Source organism: Lagenorhynchus albirostris, chromosome 5 (assembly GCF_949774975.1).
Source record: "Lagenorhynchus albirostris chromosome 5, mLagAlb1.1, whole genome shotgun sequence".
NCBI classification, from domain to species: Eukaryota; Metazoa; Chordata; class Mammalia; order Artiodactyla; family Delphinidae; genus Lagenorhynchus; species Lagenorhynchus albirostris.
This window is the reverse complement of record NC_083099.1, coordinates 90,699,827-90,720,202: the sequence shown is the minus strand read 5'-3', so window position 1 is coordinate 90,720,202 and position 20,376 is coordinate 90,699,827. Positions and strand designations below refer to the sequence as shown.

The 20,376-nt window shown below is 36.9% G+C and overlaps 1 protein-coding gene across 3 annotated transcripts in view; it reads right to left on the bottom strand.

Moving 5' to 3' along the window:
• The window catches only part of IFT57 (intraflagellar transport 57), a 59,990-nt gene that overhangs the window by 10,874 nt on the left and 28,740 nt on the right, over nucleotides 1-20,376 (bottom strand). For all 3 annotated transcript variants that reach the window (XM_060150638.1, XM_060150639.1, XM_060150640.1), the window contains one exon: nucleotides 15,061-15,183. In XM_060150638.1, the coding sequence (XP_060006621.1) occupies nucleotides 15,061-15,183 (123 nt within the window). The remainder of the gene's footprint in view (nucleotides 1-15,060; nucleotides 15,184-20,376) is intronic.

Here is a 20,376-nt window from a genome sequence, read left to right as displayed (position 1 = left end):
TAGCACCAAATTATATATCTCCCTTTTTCAGAAACTGGAGAATTGTGATGACATCTCTGCAGATGGTGATTCACAGTATACCGTAAAATCACAACGTATGAGATCTTTTTGCAGAAGTTAAGGTGACTGGAAGACTATATGGATCTCTGGGTTTTCCTTCAACAGAACAGCACCTGAACAGTTTCCTTTGCGGACACAGAGACATTTTGTTTCTTTGCCTGGATCTCCAGCTCAGTGCTTAAAGTACCTCTCTGAAACTGCAGGGGAAAGACAGACTGAAACATGAGCTAAGCATGGCAAATGGAACGTCTATCTGTGTATAAGTTACACTAATTTACAACTTGTAAAATGTCAAACTCTCAGGTTTTTTTTCACCCAAGTTTGAGCTTCTTTACGTGTGGAGAGGCAGAGTGCCAAAGGACTCTTGATACGGAAAAGCTGAGGAAGGCACCTTCATGTGTACTGGGATGGTTTTCTCCTGGGCTCAGGAAAAGTCCATGCCAGAGCACAGCTGACTCTGGCAGCAGGGGCCCTGCCTCTCTCCCAAGGGCAGGCACAGGGCCCCAAGGCTCTGACGTGCCTTGAATTGCTGTCCATCACAAAATGCAACTTCTGCCATATACCCCACTTTTCTCCTCTATTCTTACTGTTCCTCCCTCAATTCTGTTATGAATAATTAGTGATGAAATCTTAATTCATTGTTCTGCTTTTGCAGTTTTCTTTTAATGAATATAAAAATATTTACAAGGGCTTTTATGGGCTCCCTCCATTAAAGGTGCCTAACCCATTTTTTTCTTAATCATCTTAGGCCTTTTTTCTTAATCATCTTAGGCCTTAATTTTCTTAGGCCTTTGTTTCAGCTCTGAATTCACTTTCTCTAGGCCTTTTCAAGATCACCCTGGGGAGGAAATCCTATGTACTTCACACCCATTTTGATATCTTTTTAAGTCTAATAACAACAACTTCCATGTTAACATTCAAGGAAGGCTTCATAAGTGTCAGGCACTATGCTCAGCACTGTTCGTACATCATCACATACGATTCTCTTAAAAACTTTATGAGGGTATTGAGATGCAGCTACTTTAAAGTAGGCTTCCCAAGCCCACACAGTGGTAGAGCCTAAACCTGCAAAGACCACTATATCATATCATGTCATTCCCCTGATGAAATGCAGTAAAGCCATAACTAAAAATTTTAATGGGGCAATGGTTAAAGGAGACTTTACTTTTATCTTTAATATTTGAATTTTTATAAGAATGTATTTATATATCAACTGTATAGTGAAAAAATATATTTAAAACATTTTAGGATAAACATATATATATAATTAAAAACTTTCTCACAAAGAAATAGCCACACCTACATGGCTTTATCAGTGAATTTTCTCAAACATTTAAGAAAGAAATAACAGCAACCTTGTATGAATTCTACCAGAGAACAGGAAAAAAAGGGAGAGCAATTGCCAACTTGTTTTATAAGAACTGCATAGCATTACACTAAAACCTGATAAAGTCACCTAAAAAACAAGAAAATTAAAGATTAATATCTTTTGTAAACAGATATAAAAATCCTCAACAAAATACCAGGAAATAGAATCCAATAATATACAAAAAGGTAATATAACATGATTAAGTTGCATTTATTCCAAAATGCAAGGTTAGTTTAATACTCAAAAATCAACCATTATATACAGTATTGTAAGCCATATTCATACTGCTTTACATTAGATCTCCAGAATGTATTCATCTTGCATAATGGAAACTTTGTATCCTTTAATCATCTCTCTCCATTTACCCTTATCCCCAGCCCCTGGCAACCATCATTCTACTACATGCTTCTATGAATTTGACTATTTCAGATTCCTCTTATAACAGAGATCATACAATGTTTGTCTTTCTGCGTCTGGTTTATTTCACTTAGCATAATGTCTTCTAGCTTCATCCATGTTGTCACAAAAGTCAGGATTTCCTTTATTTTTAAAGCTGAATATTATTTCATGTCTGTATAATATTGCATTGTATGGATATACAATGTTTACTTTATTCATTCATCAATTGATGGACATCGGTGTTATTTCTGCCTTTTGGCTATTATGAGTAATACTGTTATAAACCCACGTATCTGTGGTCAACTGATTTTCAACGAGGGGGCCAAGACCATTCAATGGGAAAAGAACAGTCTTTCCAACAAATAGTCATGAGGCAACTGGATATCCATATTCAGAACAATGAATTTGGACCTGTACTTCACACAAAATGTAAAAATTAATGCAAAATGAATCAAAGACCTAAATATAAGAGCTGAAACTAGAAAACTCTTGGGAGGAAAAATGGGTGTAAGTCTTCATGAGTTTGGATTAGACAAGGCCTTTTAATTATGACATCAAAAGCACAAGCAACAAAAGAAAACACAGATAAGTTGAATTTCACTGGAATTAAAAACTTTGGCTCAAAGGGAACCATCAAAAAAGTGAAAAGGTAACCCACAGAAGGGGAAGCAATGTTTACAAATCATATAATTGATAATGGGATAGTACCCATTATATATAAACAATTCTTATAACGCAAGACGAAAGACAAATAACCCAATTTAAAAAATGAGTAAAAGTGAGTAAAATGAGTAAACAGACATTTTTTCCAAGGAAGATACACAAATAGTTAACAAGTACTTGAAAAGATACTCAGCATCATTAGTCATCAGGGAAGAGTTTTAAAACCACAATGAAATAAATACCACTTTATATCCACTAGGAAGGTGATTTTTTAAAAAAAGGAAAAGGAAATTAACAAGTTTTAACAAAGATGTGGAGAAACTGGAATCCTAAATTCTTTGCTGGTAGGAATGTAAAATGGTACAGCCCCTGTGGAAAACACTTGGTATTTCCTCAAAAAGTTGATAAAGTTACCATACAATCTAGCATTTCCATTTGTTGGAATTGCTGCCAAGTACACGAAGACAACTGAAGACATATGTTCATACAAAAACCAGCACCATAAACTTTCACAGCCAGTGACAAACTGTGTCTGCTTTAAGCCTACCTCCTTCTCCTTCCTCAGCTTTTTTCATGCTTCAATTTTCTTTCTCATTTGGGAGTAAAAGTTCTTTTTGTGGAAACACTTTGCTTTTTTATTGAATATATTTAATATATTTTGTTCTAACAAAAATTCATTTATTTGTGTTTTGGTTTTGCCTTGCTATATTGTAAATGATAACATTTATGGCCTGACATACAAACAATACATGTTATTGCATAAAAGTCAACTGCTTGTTAACAAATATATTGATTGTTTAGCAATAAAATGGAGAGAGTAAAAAAAAAAAAACAACCATTATAATCCACCATAACAAGAGAGAAAAAAAGAGGAGATAAGTCAAATGGTCATCTCAATAGATGAAGGAAAAAAAAAACAATCACTTGAAAAAATTTGACATCCATTCATAACAATAACTCAGCAAACTGGGAACCAAGGGAAAGTTCCTTAATCTACCTTATGATATTTGTGAAAGTCATAAAGCTAACATCATCCTGAATGGTAAAACTGAAATACTGAAAGCTTTCCCCCTGCTAATGTCACTTATATCCAACACAGACTAGGTATTTCAAGCAAGATAAAGGAAATAAAAGGGATAAGCTTGTAAAGAAAGAAATGAGATTGATGTTATTTGCAGATGATATAATTGTATACACGGAAAATGCAAAAGAATCTACAGGCTTACGGTTAGAATAAGTGAATTTAGCAAGTTTGCTGAAGATGTATACAAATATACACACACAGAGAAATGTATTTTTATATAACAGCAACAAATAAACAGAAAAGAAAATCTAAAAGATACCACTGAAACAAACAGCCCAATGTAATAGAACAGAATGTCCAGATACAGACCCTCACAAGCATGTTCTCTTTTTATGACAAAGCAGAGCACTGGTAAAAGGATAACCTTTTCAATAAACTGGGTCAGCTGCATATACATACGAAAACCAAATAAATCTTGAGTTCTACCTCACACCCTCATACTGTACACAAGAATAAATGCTAGATGGACTGTAGATCTCACTGCAAAAGGTGAAACAATACAGCATCAAAAGGAAAACAGGAGAATATGTTCATAACACCGGGGGAAGCAAAGATTCTTAAACATAGACTTAAATAAAGAGTAAACGAAGATTCTTTAAACAAAGATTAAAACATAAATATTAGCCATACTCCACTCCCCGCAAAAGAGATCATTTTGAGTATATTAAAATTAAGCCGCCTTTATCATAATACACCAATAAGAGTGAAAAGGAAGCTAAAGAGTAGATATTTGCAATACATATATCTGACAAGGGACTCATATCCAGAGTATATAAAGAACTTCTATAAATCAAAAGAAAAAGCAGATAAGCCAATAGCAAAAGACAAAAGAGAATATCCAATTGCCAGATAAACGTATGGAAAGGGGCGCAATTTCATCAGTCATCAGGAAAATGCATATTAAAATGACAGTGAGACATCACAACAAACCTACCAGGATGACTAAAATAAAAACGACTGAACCAATACTAAATGTTGATGAAGACAGGGAGCAACTGGAACTTTCAGATACTGCTAGGAGTATAAATCTGTATAACCACTTCAAATATGCAGATACTATGACCTAGCAATTTCACTCTCAGCAGAAGCTGCAGGAGAAAGGTGTACTTACGTTTCCCAAAAGACACTTCAAGACTTTTCAAATCAGCATTATTTAAGTCACAAACTATAAACAACTCACATAAGCCAGATGTGGGCTCCCCTGAAAGGGCACAACCTTGAGTTAGGCAGCTCTGCACTGAAGGAGCAGACAGCTGGAGTTTGTCTGCTGACCGCACTCTCTGCGGCTGGGCGGCAAGTCCTTGTTTGGAAGGGGATCTGGACAATTCATCTCTGTTTTAACCACAGGGAGACAGACTTAGTTATTAAAATGATAACTGTAGCTGCAGTGGTAGAGAGGTAGGGCCAAGGGTGAGCTGCAGTCCCAAAGTGATCAGTCTCAAGATTTCACTGTGGAATACTGATGTTCCTGTGACACGTTTAATACTCCATCCACAGTGAATGATAAAATTCTCTGGAAATCTGATGGCAAGAAATCAGGTTAAATGAAAGAGGCAGAGAAGACAGCTTGATAGAAGGAGTTGCATATGTCTAAGTTCACTGTAGCAAATATTTTTGGGACAGGTCAATAATTTATCATTCTCTTTGCAAGGATATGAGCAGCATATTTCCCTCCTCTACCCAGAACACTCCTTTCTCTAATGACAGAACATTATTTGTATTCCCTCCTTTTGCCACTTTGCACAAGCAGTTTTGCCATCTCTTCTTCCTGTTCTAATTGTTAGATTAATTTGCAGCTTCATCATTGCTCACATTTATGTGTGTATTTGTGTGTGTGTACGTGTGAGAGAGAAAGAGAGAGACTGTCCATTAAATTAAGTAACTTTTTCATGAGATTACTTTCTTAATGAAAAATGCCCATCAGGTTGCAGGATAGTTGCAGAGTGTGGCTTTCCTAAATTTTTAAATGTGACATTTTTCTTTAATTGTCAGCAGCTTAAAGTCTTCTGTGGTATACACCTTTGTGGTGTGAGAGCATGATTTTTCTTCATAAGTGTTCAAAGAACTAGACATATGACCTAGGAAGAGTTCAGTATGTACGTGTGCTGTATGCTGTATGTGTGTGTTTGTTGCAGGGGGTGTGGCAATCAAGCTGGAAACATATGTTTCCTCGGGAAAGTTCTTGCTTTCTAGATATTGCTCTTGTAGAGAAAAATAATACGTGTGCATGGAGAGTAAGCAAAGGCTATCATAACTATCACTGGGAGTCTCACATCTGCCTGTAATTGAACTGAAACTGGAGATCCATAATCTCTCCATAAAATACCTTGTTAGTAAAATGATTACATTTCTAATGTGTGCTCAGAAATTATCTTTACTACCATCTGCTACTAAGCATTTTCACATGTTGACTCAGACTTATTATTCATGCTTATTCTATCCACACCCCTTTTCTATGGGCCACACAAATCTTCCGAGCGAGGTTTTCCAGACTTAAGAAGGCATTGCAAGCCTTGAGAAGAGATTTGGCAAGGCAGAGATTGGGGGCCTTCTGAGAATGCAGGAACACCCTTAGGCTGACTCAGAATGTCACTGTTTCACAGGATGCTAAGGAACCATGGTGGAGAGCTGGAAGAGATGACCTCGCCAGTCCCTCTCAACTTTGAGAATCTACTAATCAAAACTTTGATCTCATACTGATACTCAAAAAACAAAAACTGAAAAAATGGAGTCATCTCCATATCTGAAGAACTAAGAAACATTAAGTCACTACCTTGGCCTAAAGAAACAATCACATATAATGGGAAAAAGACTATGGGGGTAACAATTTGTCCAAATATTAAGAAATTTGTAATAAAACACTCTGATAGTGAGAACCGCTCTAATACTGTTGATTGGAAAAATGAGTCAAGGCAATTAAAAAGTGCACTTTATAGGGAGGTCCATACGATACATGGTTTCTGCTTCAATTCATATTTTATATTAAGTAAAAGGAAACATGAAATTATACTTTGTAATAATGATGTATTTAGGCTAGAAATTTCAATTATAATCAATGTATATTAACTCAATGCTCTCAATCACAAATGTCTATTTGAGGTATATCTACCGTGAGGCATTAGTAACTTTCCTCCTTAGCATTTACATAACATGCAGTCTTTATTGGTTATTTCCTTAAAAATCTACCACTGTTGATGCTCTTTAGTTAGAGATGATGGTAATCTCTAAAGCAAAAACACTTGTTCTCCTATTTCAACTTGTGATAAATGAAACCTTTACGGATCCAGCTGAAACATTTATCATGCTCAGGGTAAATAGGAAGGAAGGCATCATCAACTAACTTTAAACACAGAATACCCTGAATGTTCAACAAGACTGGGACAGAAGCAGCTGAAAATCATTTCCAGTTGCTTAAGGATGGCTGGGTTTTTCTACACCCCTATGCAGTATTTTCAAATGTATAATTTAAGCATAGTATTCTTTCCCACAACCCTGTCCATGACCTACATGCTACAAAGGAAAAAAAAATGTTGACCTTGAGAATACAACTTAAAGTCCACCAAATAACACCATATTTTAAAAATAACACAAAAATCCAAAACGGTATTCTGTTTTGTGTAGTCTCCCTTAAAGAAAGCTTGCCTGTAAAAGTCCATCAGTGAATACTTCCCCTCATTCTCTGAGACGACGTGGCAGTTGAGTAATCACACCGGCTGCTCTAAAAATGTATGTGTGTCTAGTTAATTTAGGCAGTTTATTTTGATAGCATTCACCTCTTTCTGATTACAGCAGGTGTTTCAAGGATAAATTTGCTGAAAATTGTATTTTGTTTAAACAACAGCAGCATGTACATTTATGGCCTTACTATATTAAAAAGCATTTACTGTCTGGCAGCAATGGATACAATTACAAACATTTGTGACAGTAACTGGAGCTATTACTCCTGCATGGAGTCTCATGAAGACCAACTTATTGCCACCTGTATTTACATGTGTTACTGGTAATTGCAAAAGCTGATTTTTAAAAATTTGGTTCCTTATTTTTTAGAAATTGTGTGACTATGTTTCAACAAAAGGTCTGTCTACCAGAACATCTGTAAGAATTATAAACGTGGTTTCTCCGTTATTTAAGTAACAGGCAGAATTCCATTTTATGAGGAACATATATGTAAAAGGTATTCCTGTATCCTAGCCCACAGAATATATTATACTTTTTTGGTCATGACTGCAAGAAACCTATCAATATAGCCTATCCGGCAACCAGAGTACAAGTCTTGGGAAATGCTCTTTACTCCAAAACTATAATAATTTATAAACCCCTACAGGTCAGAAATATTTAGAAAGCTAAATTTTATTACTCTGCATCCAAACACAGTGATGGCAGAAGGTCAAAGCAAGTTGACCTTCCACTGCTTCGGAATGAAAGAAAATACCCTCCATTGCTTCCAGATACAGATTTGTCTACAAGAGTGAAAAGAGGAAGCCTACCATTGTCCATTTCTGCATGATTTGGCTTCCAATTTCAAGAGACTTAGATCTAATATGGCAATTCTGTGGTCCTCCCAGGTTCATTTAAATGGAATTCCACCTGCTGATTAATGAAGGCCTCTCTATTCCCTCTTAGGTTTTAGCTCTCACAGTGACTAGAGAGCCCAAGGGCTCAAGACTATTGTCATGATTCCATCCTTAGCAGAAAGACTCCCAAAAGGTTTCCTGCTGTGAATTACCCAAGGCAACACCTGTACGGTTTATTTACATTAAAACGAAATCCAATTGCTTAGAGTTGAAATTTTAAGTTTAAGGTTCTTTTTACAACTGCAACCTTCAGAAAGTTGGACACTGAAGAACAGTTAAGGATGTAAAAAAGCAGTTCAGTGAAGCAAAGGCTTGAAATAATTAGACACACATGCTGTAGTACTTCCTAAGCCTTAAATAAAAAATAATCTCTTTATCTAAATTCCTTGTAATGAACCTGAAGATTTACATAATTACTAAAGACATTTTGGTGGAATGAAGGGGGTACCTAGCCAACTATCTTTTAAAACAACAAAGCAGGAAACATTTAATTATAATTTGGAAAAAAGTCTATTTAAGTCATTAATCAAAATTCTAATTACAATATCCACAGGGCATTAAAGCATGATAGAACATTTGTTCATTGCATTATATACCTAATATTAAATCATTACAATATACAATCTTTTAGGAATAAATACTGCATAATTGAAAAAAAAGGGCCTATGTAAGGTTTCATTGAAAACTGATTTCACGCTTGCTGCTCTTCTTTAATTCTGGGGAACAGAAATAAATATTATTAATGATTACTTAGTTTCTTTGTAAAAACCCCTGACTTGAAAAAAATCATTCTCCTGATAAAGATTAATAAGAGTGACCATTTTAAGAAGACACTTTCCCTCGGTTCAATGAATGAAGTTGAGAAACTGAACATACAAATGGACAACAGATAACAGCTAGATCATTACCCAAAATATTTAGAATCCTGACCCACAATCTGTGGCACCTAGTCCAGGAAGCTAAATATAACCTCTGTAGCAACTGACTTCTGTAGCAAGGACTTTGTAATTGTCAGCTTCCCCAATTTTTGCTCAAACCGCACTCTCCCGCCCCGCCCCGCATTTCCAATGTAGGACCAATTAGACGAAGCCAAATATCCTCCCCTAACCAATCACATGAGAGGCCCTGCTTCTAGTGAGCCCACCTCCAAATTTCTAGTCACACATGAACATACTTGAAGCCTTCCCTTTTTTCCACTACACGTCTTTCAAATTCTCCTGCGTGCCTTAAGTTCTCTGCCGACGCAAGTAGTGATGGCTGACTCCCTTGCTATGGCAAGCTCTGAATAGCCTCTGCCTGTTCTCATTTAGGCGGCTTCTGTTTATTTCCACAAAGCCAAATAAAAGCTTGCTGTTTTTAATAGTAAAACAGAAACTAAAAAAGATAGAATAATTTTCCTCAAGAAACGGCATTAATTATTTATTTAGCAATCAAAATTAATCAAAAATACAGAGAGTGAAATCTATATGAATATGCATTCACATTTTCTTTCTATTCCCCTAGAAATAGAGGACATGCAGAATTCTTTCGCAGCTCAGCTTCAACCATTTTATTATTCAACTCAGCAACTGTCAACTGACTCACTTAAAAGTTTAAAAAATTACTATTATGGAATTTAAAATATTTCAATCAAGTAGGAAATATTACCCTTCAATAATTATCATAAAGTACCCTGAGGAAGAGCCCCTCACACGGTTAAAAACAGGTAAAAGCAGCTACAACCTACAGGCTGGTCTGACAGTACATTCTTGCAGCAATGAGTAAGTATACAAGATTTCTAAATTTCATTTTCTATTTAATCTTCATTTCTGCTTCTTGCTCTCCATGTTTTCTCTTTCAGCTGGATTTCCAAATTCAACAACCACTTGTTCTCTAAAATGACCCACTGGCCGATCCATTTCTTGCTAGTGGTCTGTGTTCTCAGATCCTCTGGTCTTTAGGCTTGCCCACATCCTAAGCATCAGTTCCTGCAGGACAATGCCCTGTCATTTCTCCACCCAGATCCTAGAGCTCCTGGTTTGACCCCAATCTGCTGAGCTTGGCCAAGCCATCTCCCTACCAAGCACTCAGCTGGAGACTGACAGTAACCTTCTAGCACTACAGACAGCCATCTAAAGGTATGGTTTGTAATTTTTAAGGATATGTGGAAATGCTCATGATGAAATGATATGTTAAAAAAAGAGGTAAAATCTCAGCACCATACATAAAAGCCCACAGAAATAGTGGTCAACATACATTAAGTGATTCTTCTGGCACCATTCTAAGTGCTTTAGATATGTTAATTCATTTAATACTTTTTTTTTTTTTTTTCAGTACACGGGCCTCCCACTGTTATGGCCTCTCCCATTGCGGAGCACAGGCTCCGGACGCGCAGGCTCAGTGGCCATGGCTCACAGGTCTAGCCGCTCCACGGCATGTGGGATCTTCCCAGACTGGGGCACGAACCCGTGTCCCCTGCATCGGCAGGCGGACTCTCAACCACTGCGCCACCAGGGAAGCCCCCTTTTTTTTTTTTCATTTAATACTTTTAATAACTTTGTTGAGGTAAGCTTTATAATGAATTCCATTTTACAGATGAGGAAACTGAGGCACAGAGTGGTTGCGTAACCTACCCACAGGTTCCAACCGCTAATAAGTGTTAGACTCAAGATGAGTACTCAAGTGTCCTGAGTTTAGAATTTGTGCTTTTCACCAGTATGCTATATTGTCACTAATTGAATAGGTAAGAGCCTGGGTTGGAGGTTCAAATATCATATCTGTCACTTACTAGGCAGAGGCAAATAACTTCTCTGTGTTTCAGCTTCCTCATCTGTAGTAAAAGGTACCTGCATATCATAGGGCAGTGGAAAGGATTAAATGAGTCAATGTACGTAGTGCTAAGAACAGCACTTGGCACAATGCAAACACTTAGTAAATATCATTTATTATTATTATTTTCATCATATCATATATACCTTTACTAAGGAAAAAATTAGAAAGATTTACCAAAGTGATACTTATATGAATCCAATTACACCCTAGGTAAAAATATAAGGCTGATTGTTATCAATATTCCCTTAAGTGATGGAAGCATTAGGGCAGGAATTTTGTAAATTCTTCCTGAATACCGATACAGATACAAACCTAAGAGAGCTATCATAGAATACAATAATATTACAAAACAATATTGTAACATAACAATAATTAACATTTATTAGGCAGTAACTATGTGTCAGACACTGTTCTTGTTTCTTTACAACTCCTCCATGAGGTAAGGAATATAATTAGTCCCATTTTACAGATGAGGAAAGGAGGAACAGAGAGCTATAGTAGCTTGCCCTAGATCACACAGCTAGTAAGTGGTAGAAATATGAATTTTGGGTGTCAAGGGAAGGTGTGTGAGATAGGCTCCATCCTCTCTGGGTCTTTATAGCTCCCAAAGTTCTACTAAGTTTCTGAAACTCTGGGTCAATAAATCAGGATTTGATGGTGGGACTAAATGTGTAATCCCTAGCTTCTAATTCACAGTACACTACCTGCCTCCTCTCCCCTTGAAATATTACTTCTGTATTATTTTTATAATTAACAACAAAATTGTGTTTTAAAAAGACTCAGAGATTAGGATAATTCTTGACCAGTTACAGATTTAAGTCTAGTGAGTATAATCACAGATGTTTGCTCTTAGTTTTAAATTCCACCAGCGTAGTTATATAACACTTGTAGGCACTACTATGGGGTCTAATAAAGAACAATAAAAAAAAGATTAAAAAAATCAGAAAAGGAAAGAGTTAGAGAAATAAAGAGTAAAAAAAAAAAGAAAGGAAAGAACAAAAAGTCCAGGATGTATTATACTCGTAGACGATTTTATTAGGTGGCACCGACATCCACTCTAGTTTAGGTGTCCTCAGACTGCCCTTCTAAGGAATTGATGCCTGAGCCTTACTCACTTGGTCAGAACTGAGGCCTTAACTAGGGTTGGCTAATGACCTGGTTAATGACCCAGGATTTGGCTGAATTTATCAACTCTCTTGGCAAAACTTCTGACTGTCTTCAGATACATTATTCCAAATTGAGGCAGATCTGAGATGGGTATATAGCTACTCTAGAAGTAATCACCAGGAGCATTCTCTATACCCAGCTCTAAAAAGGGAACTGCTAATACAGTCCATTCAAGCCAGCATATGACAAAAATCCTTTATCTTCAGTTGTGGAATGTATTATTTGTAGTTTTGGCAACATACTTATTTTCCCAGTTGTAATTTGTTTAAGCTAATATTAAAATTTATTTGCATTCTTTGAGAACTGGTAATAGTAACAAGTAGTGCCAGAAACAAGAATAAGCTAGCCTAGCAATAAAAACCTGATTACATTATGAAGAATATACAAAATAAAATACTGGTGTATGACAGGATGTCATCAAGCATACAGACTATAATATGCAAAAAGAACGGAAAAGAAGATTTACTTTTTTAATATAATACACTGCTGGGAAGCATACAAGGACTAAAATGAACCTGTGAGGAAAAAAAAGCAAAATATTTGATCCGGTGCCAAATAAATATGGGACTTTTTTTACTTCTAACACAAGGTAATTTTAAAGAAATTTATCATTGTTTTAAATAGTGCTGACCCTATATTACTTATCTCCTACATCTCTATGCTACTTAAAAATTAATGTAACAGTGATCAGTAAAACACATTGATCTGAAAGTAATTAATTCCTTTTCTTCCCCCTCAAACATGAAGTTGAAATCTTGAAAGGTCCTAAATGGCCTGCAGTGAGTAAGAGGTTATTGTTTTGTCAAAAAGTAAAGGAGAGGGTTTGGTTTTGGTAGAGTTAGGAGTTGAGGAAGAATGGGATCAACCATGATTCTGGTGTCAACACTTCCTGATTAAGGAGGATAATGAGTCCGTGAGAAACCACATGTATAACCAGATTACTTTATTTCTGAGACATGAAAAACATTTCTCTATTCATTAGCCCCTTATTTTCTCAAATCAATGTATAATTTTATTTTTCTTAAGTAAGCTGAATAAAGAATTGACCCTAAAGCTGTAATTCCCATTTGCTACAGCTGAAATACTTAGGAGAAAGAAGGGTTTACGAAACACTGGACACAAGGACCAAATTATCTAGAGAAGAATTCTGAAAAAGCAATCAAATAGGACTCTATGTCAGTATTTTTACCACAAAAATCTAAACTCAAAATGACATTCACATATTCGAAAAAATACCACCCCCCCCAAAACTTTATCTGACATTTTCGAATGTTGCCTGTAACACGGACTGTATAATTAATGACACAGTATATCCTCATAAGATCAAGGCTGGTAATGAATGGCATGAGACTAAGAGTCCAACTCCGAATTAGTTAATTCTTCCCCAAATCAGGAGAACATTGATTCTTTAAGAATCCAGGATTTTGACTACTGCAGTATTGGTTTATAAAACTGTATAGGTTAGCAGTTACATTTATATTCTCTCTTTCTTTATTCAGTTACTTCTACTATGTGGAGATTAATGACAGTTCTTAAAAAAAAAAAACACACACTCGTGTGATCCTATTAGATTTTAAGTGAGATGTTTGATTTCAAGAGTTTACTTATCTTGAAAGTAAACAAATTAAACTTGCTTCCTCATGGGACTAAGATGTACTTGAGAGTTCCCAACTACACAATTATTTTAACATGTTGTTCTAACTACAGTCACAATAGTAGTGATGTTTAATTGTATGAAGAAAATTTGTTCTGACAAAACTAAAGACTCAGAAATTAAATTTTCACAAAAAAATTCCATTTTTGAAAATTATGACTTCCAGCAGAGATCAAATCAGGAAAGAAATTCTTATTAATATGTATTTACATATAAGAGATACATAAACAGAGAATTTACCCCCAATGTACTCAAATAATAGCTGTCCTCCATAATGATTGGGTAAATATATTGTAAACAGGCTGTAGGATTTGCCCACTTACTCCAGATAAAGCTTGTTCCACAGCTGTTCACAGTCCAGGAAGACCTCTGTTGTCCTTATCTTATTTTAGGACTGCCCTAGGAGTCTAGGCTACTTCTTAGCTTCTCTAGGATACAGTTCTACATGCCCAAATCCAGGCAATTGAAGTATGAATTAGCTTCCAAGGCACTGAAAACAGCAATCTTTGTATAGCTGCTACTTTGGGGAGCAGACATACAACCACATTTGTAGAGTGACAAGCTTCCCTAGAACCTTGTTCCATAATTCTGGGGCTTGTCTCTAGCCTCCAAGGATAAAAATCCTTGATTTTTTTTTACCTAGATGTCTCTCTAGCCCCTTTTATAGAGATTATTATAATACTAATAAGAGTAGTATTGTCTAGTCACCTATTAGCTTGTTCTGAAGTTCTTACTCATAAATTGTAGGAAAAAAGTAAGCAGAAACTTGATTAAATGGGCCAGTTCATCTGGCCTAATCCCCAAATCTTTATTGCATATGATTTCTTGATTATGTTCTTAATATTAAACTTTTAATCCTGTGTACTGAGTAGATTATGTAAGGTAGCTTCCAGGATGTCTTCTGTTTTGTCAACCAGCAGAGTTCTAAACCATTTTTTAACTCTACTCAGTTAGTATACAGTCACAGAATTCCAATTTCATTCACTATTCACCTAAACAAAATATGATTGCCAAGAAAATATATCAAAATGTATTGAGAAAATACGCCTTAATCCTAGGGAAATGTGATGTGTTCCAAATCATTTTAAAGATACACTCCTTGCTTTGTGGGCCATATTACATTATTTATTCATTCAACAACAATTTATTAAATCTCTATTAAAATAAAACATTGGAAACTGAATCCCTTCTTAAATCACTTTTGTAACTGGGAGTACCCTTGACCCTGAAATGGCCTTATAAAAATTTATCTGAACAAAATGTGTTCTCTCTTCTATACCTTATTGTCAGTCCTGATCGTGACTTTCAGTTGTGGTAGTACACGTTCCACTTCTAGATTCCATTCCGCAGCATCTGTTGTGGATTCCAAAATATCTTCTTGTTTGGCAGACTCGTTCATATCCTAAGAAAGGAAAGATATCACAGGATTGAGAGTTTATAAAAAGAAATGGTAAAATTTTGAGGCATTTTAGCAGCACTGCACAATTTATATCAAGCATGGTAGTATTAAAATTACAGCGGCAGAAGAAATTTTTTTCTGTCCTCTTATCCATGTTGAAAGAAAATGATGCACCAACCTGGTAGAATAGAAAAGTTAGTATTTATAAAAGAAGCAAATATGTGATTTAACTAGTTTTACAAAGAATAATTTTTTTGAGATATCAGAGTGAACTCAATGGGAATACTGTCAAATGAATAAGCCATTTAGGTATGTTAATTGGTAATGGTAGAAAAGATGCAAACACTCACATGTTTGGTAACAAAACATTGCTTTAGTTTGAATTCACTGTACTGAAATACAAACCCAAAATCTGAAAGACAAAAAAGATAAGATCCCAGAAGTAAAGGGCACATTGTTTACAAATTTTGTATTTATAAGGTTATATTTTGGTTAGGTCAAACCATAATATAGCTTAAAAATGTGATTTAATGCAGACCTATTTGAACTCAAATAGGGTAGAGGTCGACTTTCGTGCATTTGTTTTCTGCTGTTGAGTAATAAGCTCAATTCAGTCCTGTTTTTGAATCAGAAAAGGAAAATTTTTTTTTTCCATTTTCTCAGCCCTCCACATTTCGGCATTAAGTATGTATGGATCTGAAAACATAAAGAACGTAAAAATTAATGATTTAAAGATAAAGTTTAATGCATTAATTTTGGTAGTATTTTTCCTTTTATGCTCCCTTGAAAAATTATTTAAAAAGTAAGAAAAAAATAAAAAATTATTAATATAGAAAAAAAGAAACCTGAGAGATACAAACAGCCAAATACAATGTATAAACCTTACATGCATTCTAACTTAAACTATCTGTAAAAAGATGTTTTTGAGACAATTAGGGAAATTTGAATACGAAGAGTATTAGATGATATTAAGGAATTATTATTAATTTTATAGATATGACAATGGCATGATGGATACGTTAAAAAAAGGCTTTATAAATCAGAGATAAATGTTGAAATATTGACAGGTGAATTTACATAATGTCTGAAATTTACTTTAAAATACTATGGGGCGAAGAGAAAAGGAGGGAGGGGCTTTAGAGGAAACACAATCAACCAAAGGTTAACTGTTAAACAAGGTACTGTTGCATAAGGGTTCATTATCTCATTCTAATTCTGTATATGTTTGCAATTTCCCATAATACAACATTTAAAAATAAAAGACTATATAAACAACCTCATGGTGAAATTACATTCTCATTGTGAATTTATGTCACTAAAAGATATTTCTTGTCCAGTATAACACTAAGTACAAGAATAACCTTATATTGGGATTTAATTTTGGGGGGAGCTTGGGGTCTTCAGGGGCTTTGAACTGACTCCTGACTGAGTCTCTAGGTCACTGCTGATGTGAAAAAACCTCTCTCTCTCCTACCTCCCAGCTCATATTAGCAAGTTCTAAACAGACTCAGAGCCTTAAAAGGAGCATATATTGCTTTCTGTTCAGAAATTCAGGGGGCTATACAGTTCTAACCACGCAATTAGAGAATGGGTAACTAATATTTGCTTCTACATTTCACAATATGTGGTCTGAATTTATTCAGTTAGTATAAAAAATACAAGCATTAATTTAAGAAAAGTAAAATGTGGAAACTCCAAATGAAAAATGTCCAAGATTCTATTTTAAGCATTAAAGTGCTCATTTAAATATAGAAACATTGTATTATTTTGAGCACCTAATATAATGCTATAGACCTATATAAACTGAATCCAAGGTAGCACAATAGCATCATAGCTGGGGACGGGTGGCAGTATTCACAAAGCATACATGTGTGAAGTTATATAAGAATGTATGTGATGGCATGAGAGGAGATACTGGGTCTCCCAGTGGAAACCTAAAGCCACAGGGAAAATTCTCAGTCATGAAACTCCACACTGACATTCATTAATGTTCATATACTTGCACACTCACTGGCACATCCCAGTACCCATCCCTGGCTCTAGGAGGCCCAATTCTGACTGGCTCATTTTCTATAAAAAACCGGGTAGACTTATGAGGATGACCGTGGGGGTGGGAGGATGTACACACTACCAGTGGGATGTGAGCGCTGACATTTGGAGCGTGTGTGTGATATATACACAGGCTTGCTCCTTCCAGGGTTATGAGCCCCACATCCCAATCGCACAGAGCCAGACTGAGTCGAAAAGGGGCACGTCCTTTAAGCAGCAGTTCTGTATGATTCCTAATAGAACGCAGGTGTTCTGGTCACTGATTTAAAAATAAGTTTGACTTACAGAACCACTGTTTGGGTGAATTGAAACTCGTGCTACTGATTAAATCCTTGAGCCACTCTTCCCCAACCCCATCATCCCCTCCATCCCATCCCCCCTTCTTCCCTTCCTTACAGGAGGGTGGAGTCCAAAATCACCAAACAAAGCCAGAGAGGGTACCCATCCACATTCCCACCTTCTTCAGGCCTGAACATCGGATTGTTCAAGCTGTGCATAACATACTTAAAATTTTTACTCAAGGAAGGGCACATTTTTCTAATTTTCACGAAGGCAAATGGTTAGTATTGGCTCTGTTTGAATCGGACAGTAGAGTACATGGAGATCAAACACCACATCAAGACAGCCCTGTGCATAAGCTATAATACTGTTTGGTTTTATATTGGGCACTTCAGTAAGTTACATTTACCCTTCTTAGCTTATTATTTGGTTCCTTCAGGCAATAATTTGCTAATTCCTACTCCCAATGTCCTGAAATGATTTAATGTAGCAGCTCAAAAATTTTCACTCATTCCTAGGCTATAGTTAATATACTGGGGGAAATGGCCTAGTTACTAAATGAAGAAAGGGCAAAAAAAGAGAACATTAGGCTTGGTAGAACAGCATTAACTTATTCAAACTATACAGTCCCTTTCTACTTCCATCTTTGCACATCTATTTCATAACCTTGTTCCTCACTCAGAATTTCCTAATGCCTAATAAGTGGATACATTAACAGCAAGCCCTACATATGAAGTATAAATCATTTTAACCACACCTTGGTTATAAGACTTTGAGAAAACCTTTCCTTTCCGATTGTTTCTCTAATAACAAATGGTATTTTATGTGGAGCTATTAGTTAAAGAGAAATAAACTGCTGTTTCCATTTAATCAAAATTTTACATCATCATGACAAAGTTCCTCTCTGAAACAACATTAACGAAGATAAAGCATGGCTCCTGGGAAACTGCATTTTCCAGTTAATGCTGCTGAAGAAACAATTAGAAGCTCAATAAGACACAGGTTATCCCAAAGTCTCATTTATAATTAATTAATTTACCAATAAGCCATTTGTTAAGCTCCTACAACATTCAAGGTAAGAATCCAGGCACTGTGCTTGGTATGGAGAGATAGAAGGATTTAATCCCTGCCTGCAAAGAGTTTACAGCCTATTAGGAAGAGTCTGAGGCTAGTTAGTGGGGGTAATAATTGGTCCTAAGAAAAAGAAACTGATGAGAACTGACCCTAAGACTGCCAAAGGGAGAGCTGAAGATAACAGTCCAAGGCATCCCCTAACGTAACCTTGAGGCATACTACCCAGGGTCAGTTCAAGGATCGAACATGGAAGGTTGGCGCTCCGTACAGCTCCCTCCCCGGGAGCCCCTGCCTCCCTACCTCCCTCCCGGAATGACTAAGGGCAGAGGGGCCCCACCCCCCAACCCCGCCGCCCAGAATGGAGCCCGCGTTTATGCGGAGCTGGAACTCCTGGCTCAGGATCTCTTCCCTCCACTGCTGCTGAGCCGCCCCAGAGCCCAATGGGAGGGTGGAGCGACCTCCAACCCCGCCCCCGCCCACGGCTGCAGCGCCGCCAGCTCTGGAGGGGCCCCTCCGGCCGAAGCCGTGACCTTCCTGGGGACCGCGGGCCAGGAAATCAAATTATCAGTGCCGGAAGGAGACTGACCAGAGGCCCAAGAACACAGGAAATACCAAAAGTCATCACACAAACATCAGCCCCACAGAACCCCTAAAGCCCAGATCCTGAAGAAGCAAAAGGGGAGACAAACTGCCTCAAAAGGGATGTTAGTCATGTATACTCCCTGTAAGAGTACATCAAAGGGCTTGTTTCCACTGAGGATGACAAGAGATGCTACAAAGGCACTTTCAGTTTTCAATATAATGGAAATAAAAACTATTATACTGGCATTGTAATTTATTTTCCCCATACCATCATTGAGGTTGGGTGCCTCTTCATATGTAAAATGATCATTTTTATTTCTTTTTCAGTGAAATTTAATTTCATAGGCTCCAAATATTTTTATTTGGTCACTTCTATTTCTTCTTTTGATTGAGAGGCAATTCAAATATACTTTATATTTGTGGTGTCTTCTCCCACAGCATCCTTCCAAGCTAATTACTGTCCACACGGTCACTAAAAAATTTGTCAAGGAACTTGGTTTCACAGGTCATCCACCACTCAAGACACTTGATGTGAGGGCCATCTGCCTTGCACAGCCTAATATCAAGAGCTCTGTATGGAGCTCTTTGCACTCTACTTTTGGACCAGATAAAGGACAGGATGACGATATCATTATTTCCTCACAACCAGGTCAATGCTCAAACATCATTGCCAAGCTGACAGACAACAGGCCTGGGATCTTCTATGATTTTCCCCAGCTTGCCACCAAGACATTTGATCTGAACCATGTCACCATCACCTTAGTCCTGAGAAGTTTGTTTCTAAAATGAACCTGAGGGACTTCCCTGGTGGCGCAGTGGTTAAGAATCCGCCTGCCGATGCAGGGGACACGGGTTGGAGCCCTGGTCCGGGAAGATCCCACATGCCCTAGAGCAACTAAGCCCGTGTGGCACAACTACTGAGCCTGCGCTCTATAGCCTGCGAGCCACAACTACTGAGCCTGCCTGCCACAACTACTGAAGCCCACACGCCTAGAGCCCGTGCTCCGCAACAAGAGAAGACACCGCAATGAGAAGCCCGCGTACCACAACGAAGAGCAGCCCCTCCTTGCTGCAACTAGAGAAAGCCCTCGCGCAGCAAAGAAGACCCAACGCAGACAAAAATAAATAAAATAATTTTTTTTAAAAATAAAATGAACCTGAAATACAACCCTGCCCCCAAAATGCAATGTTACTAGCCTGCTCAGAATCCTG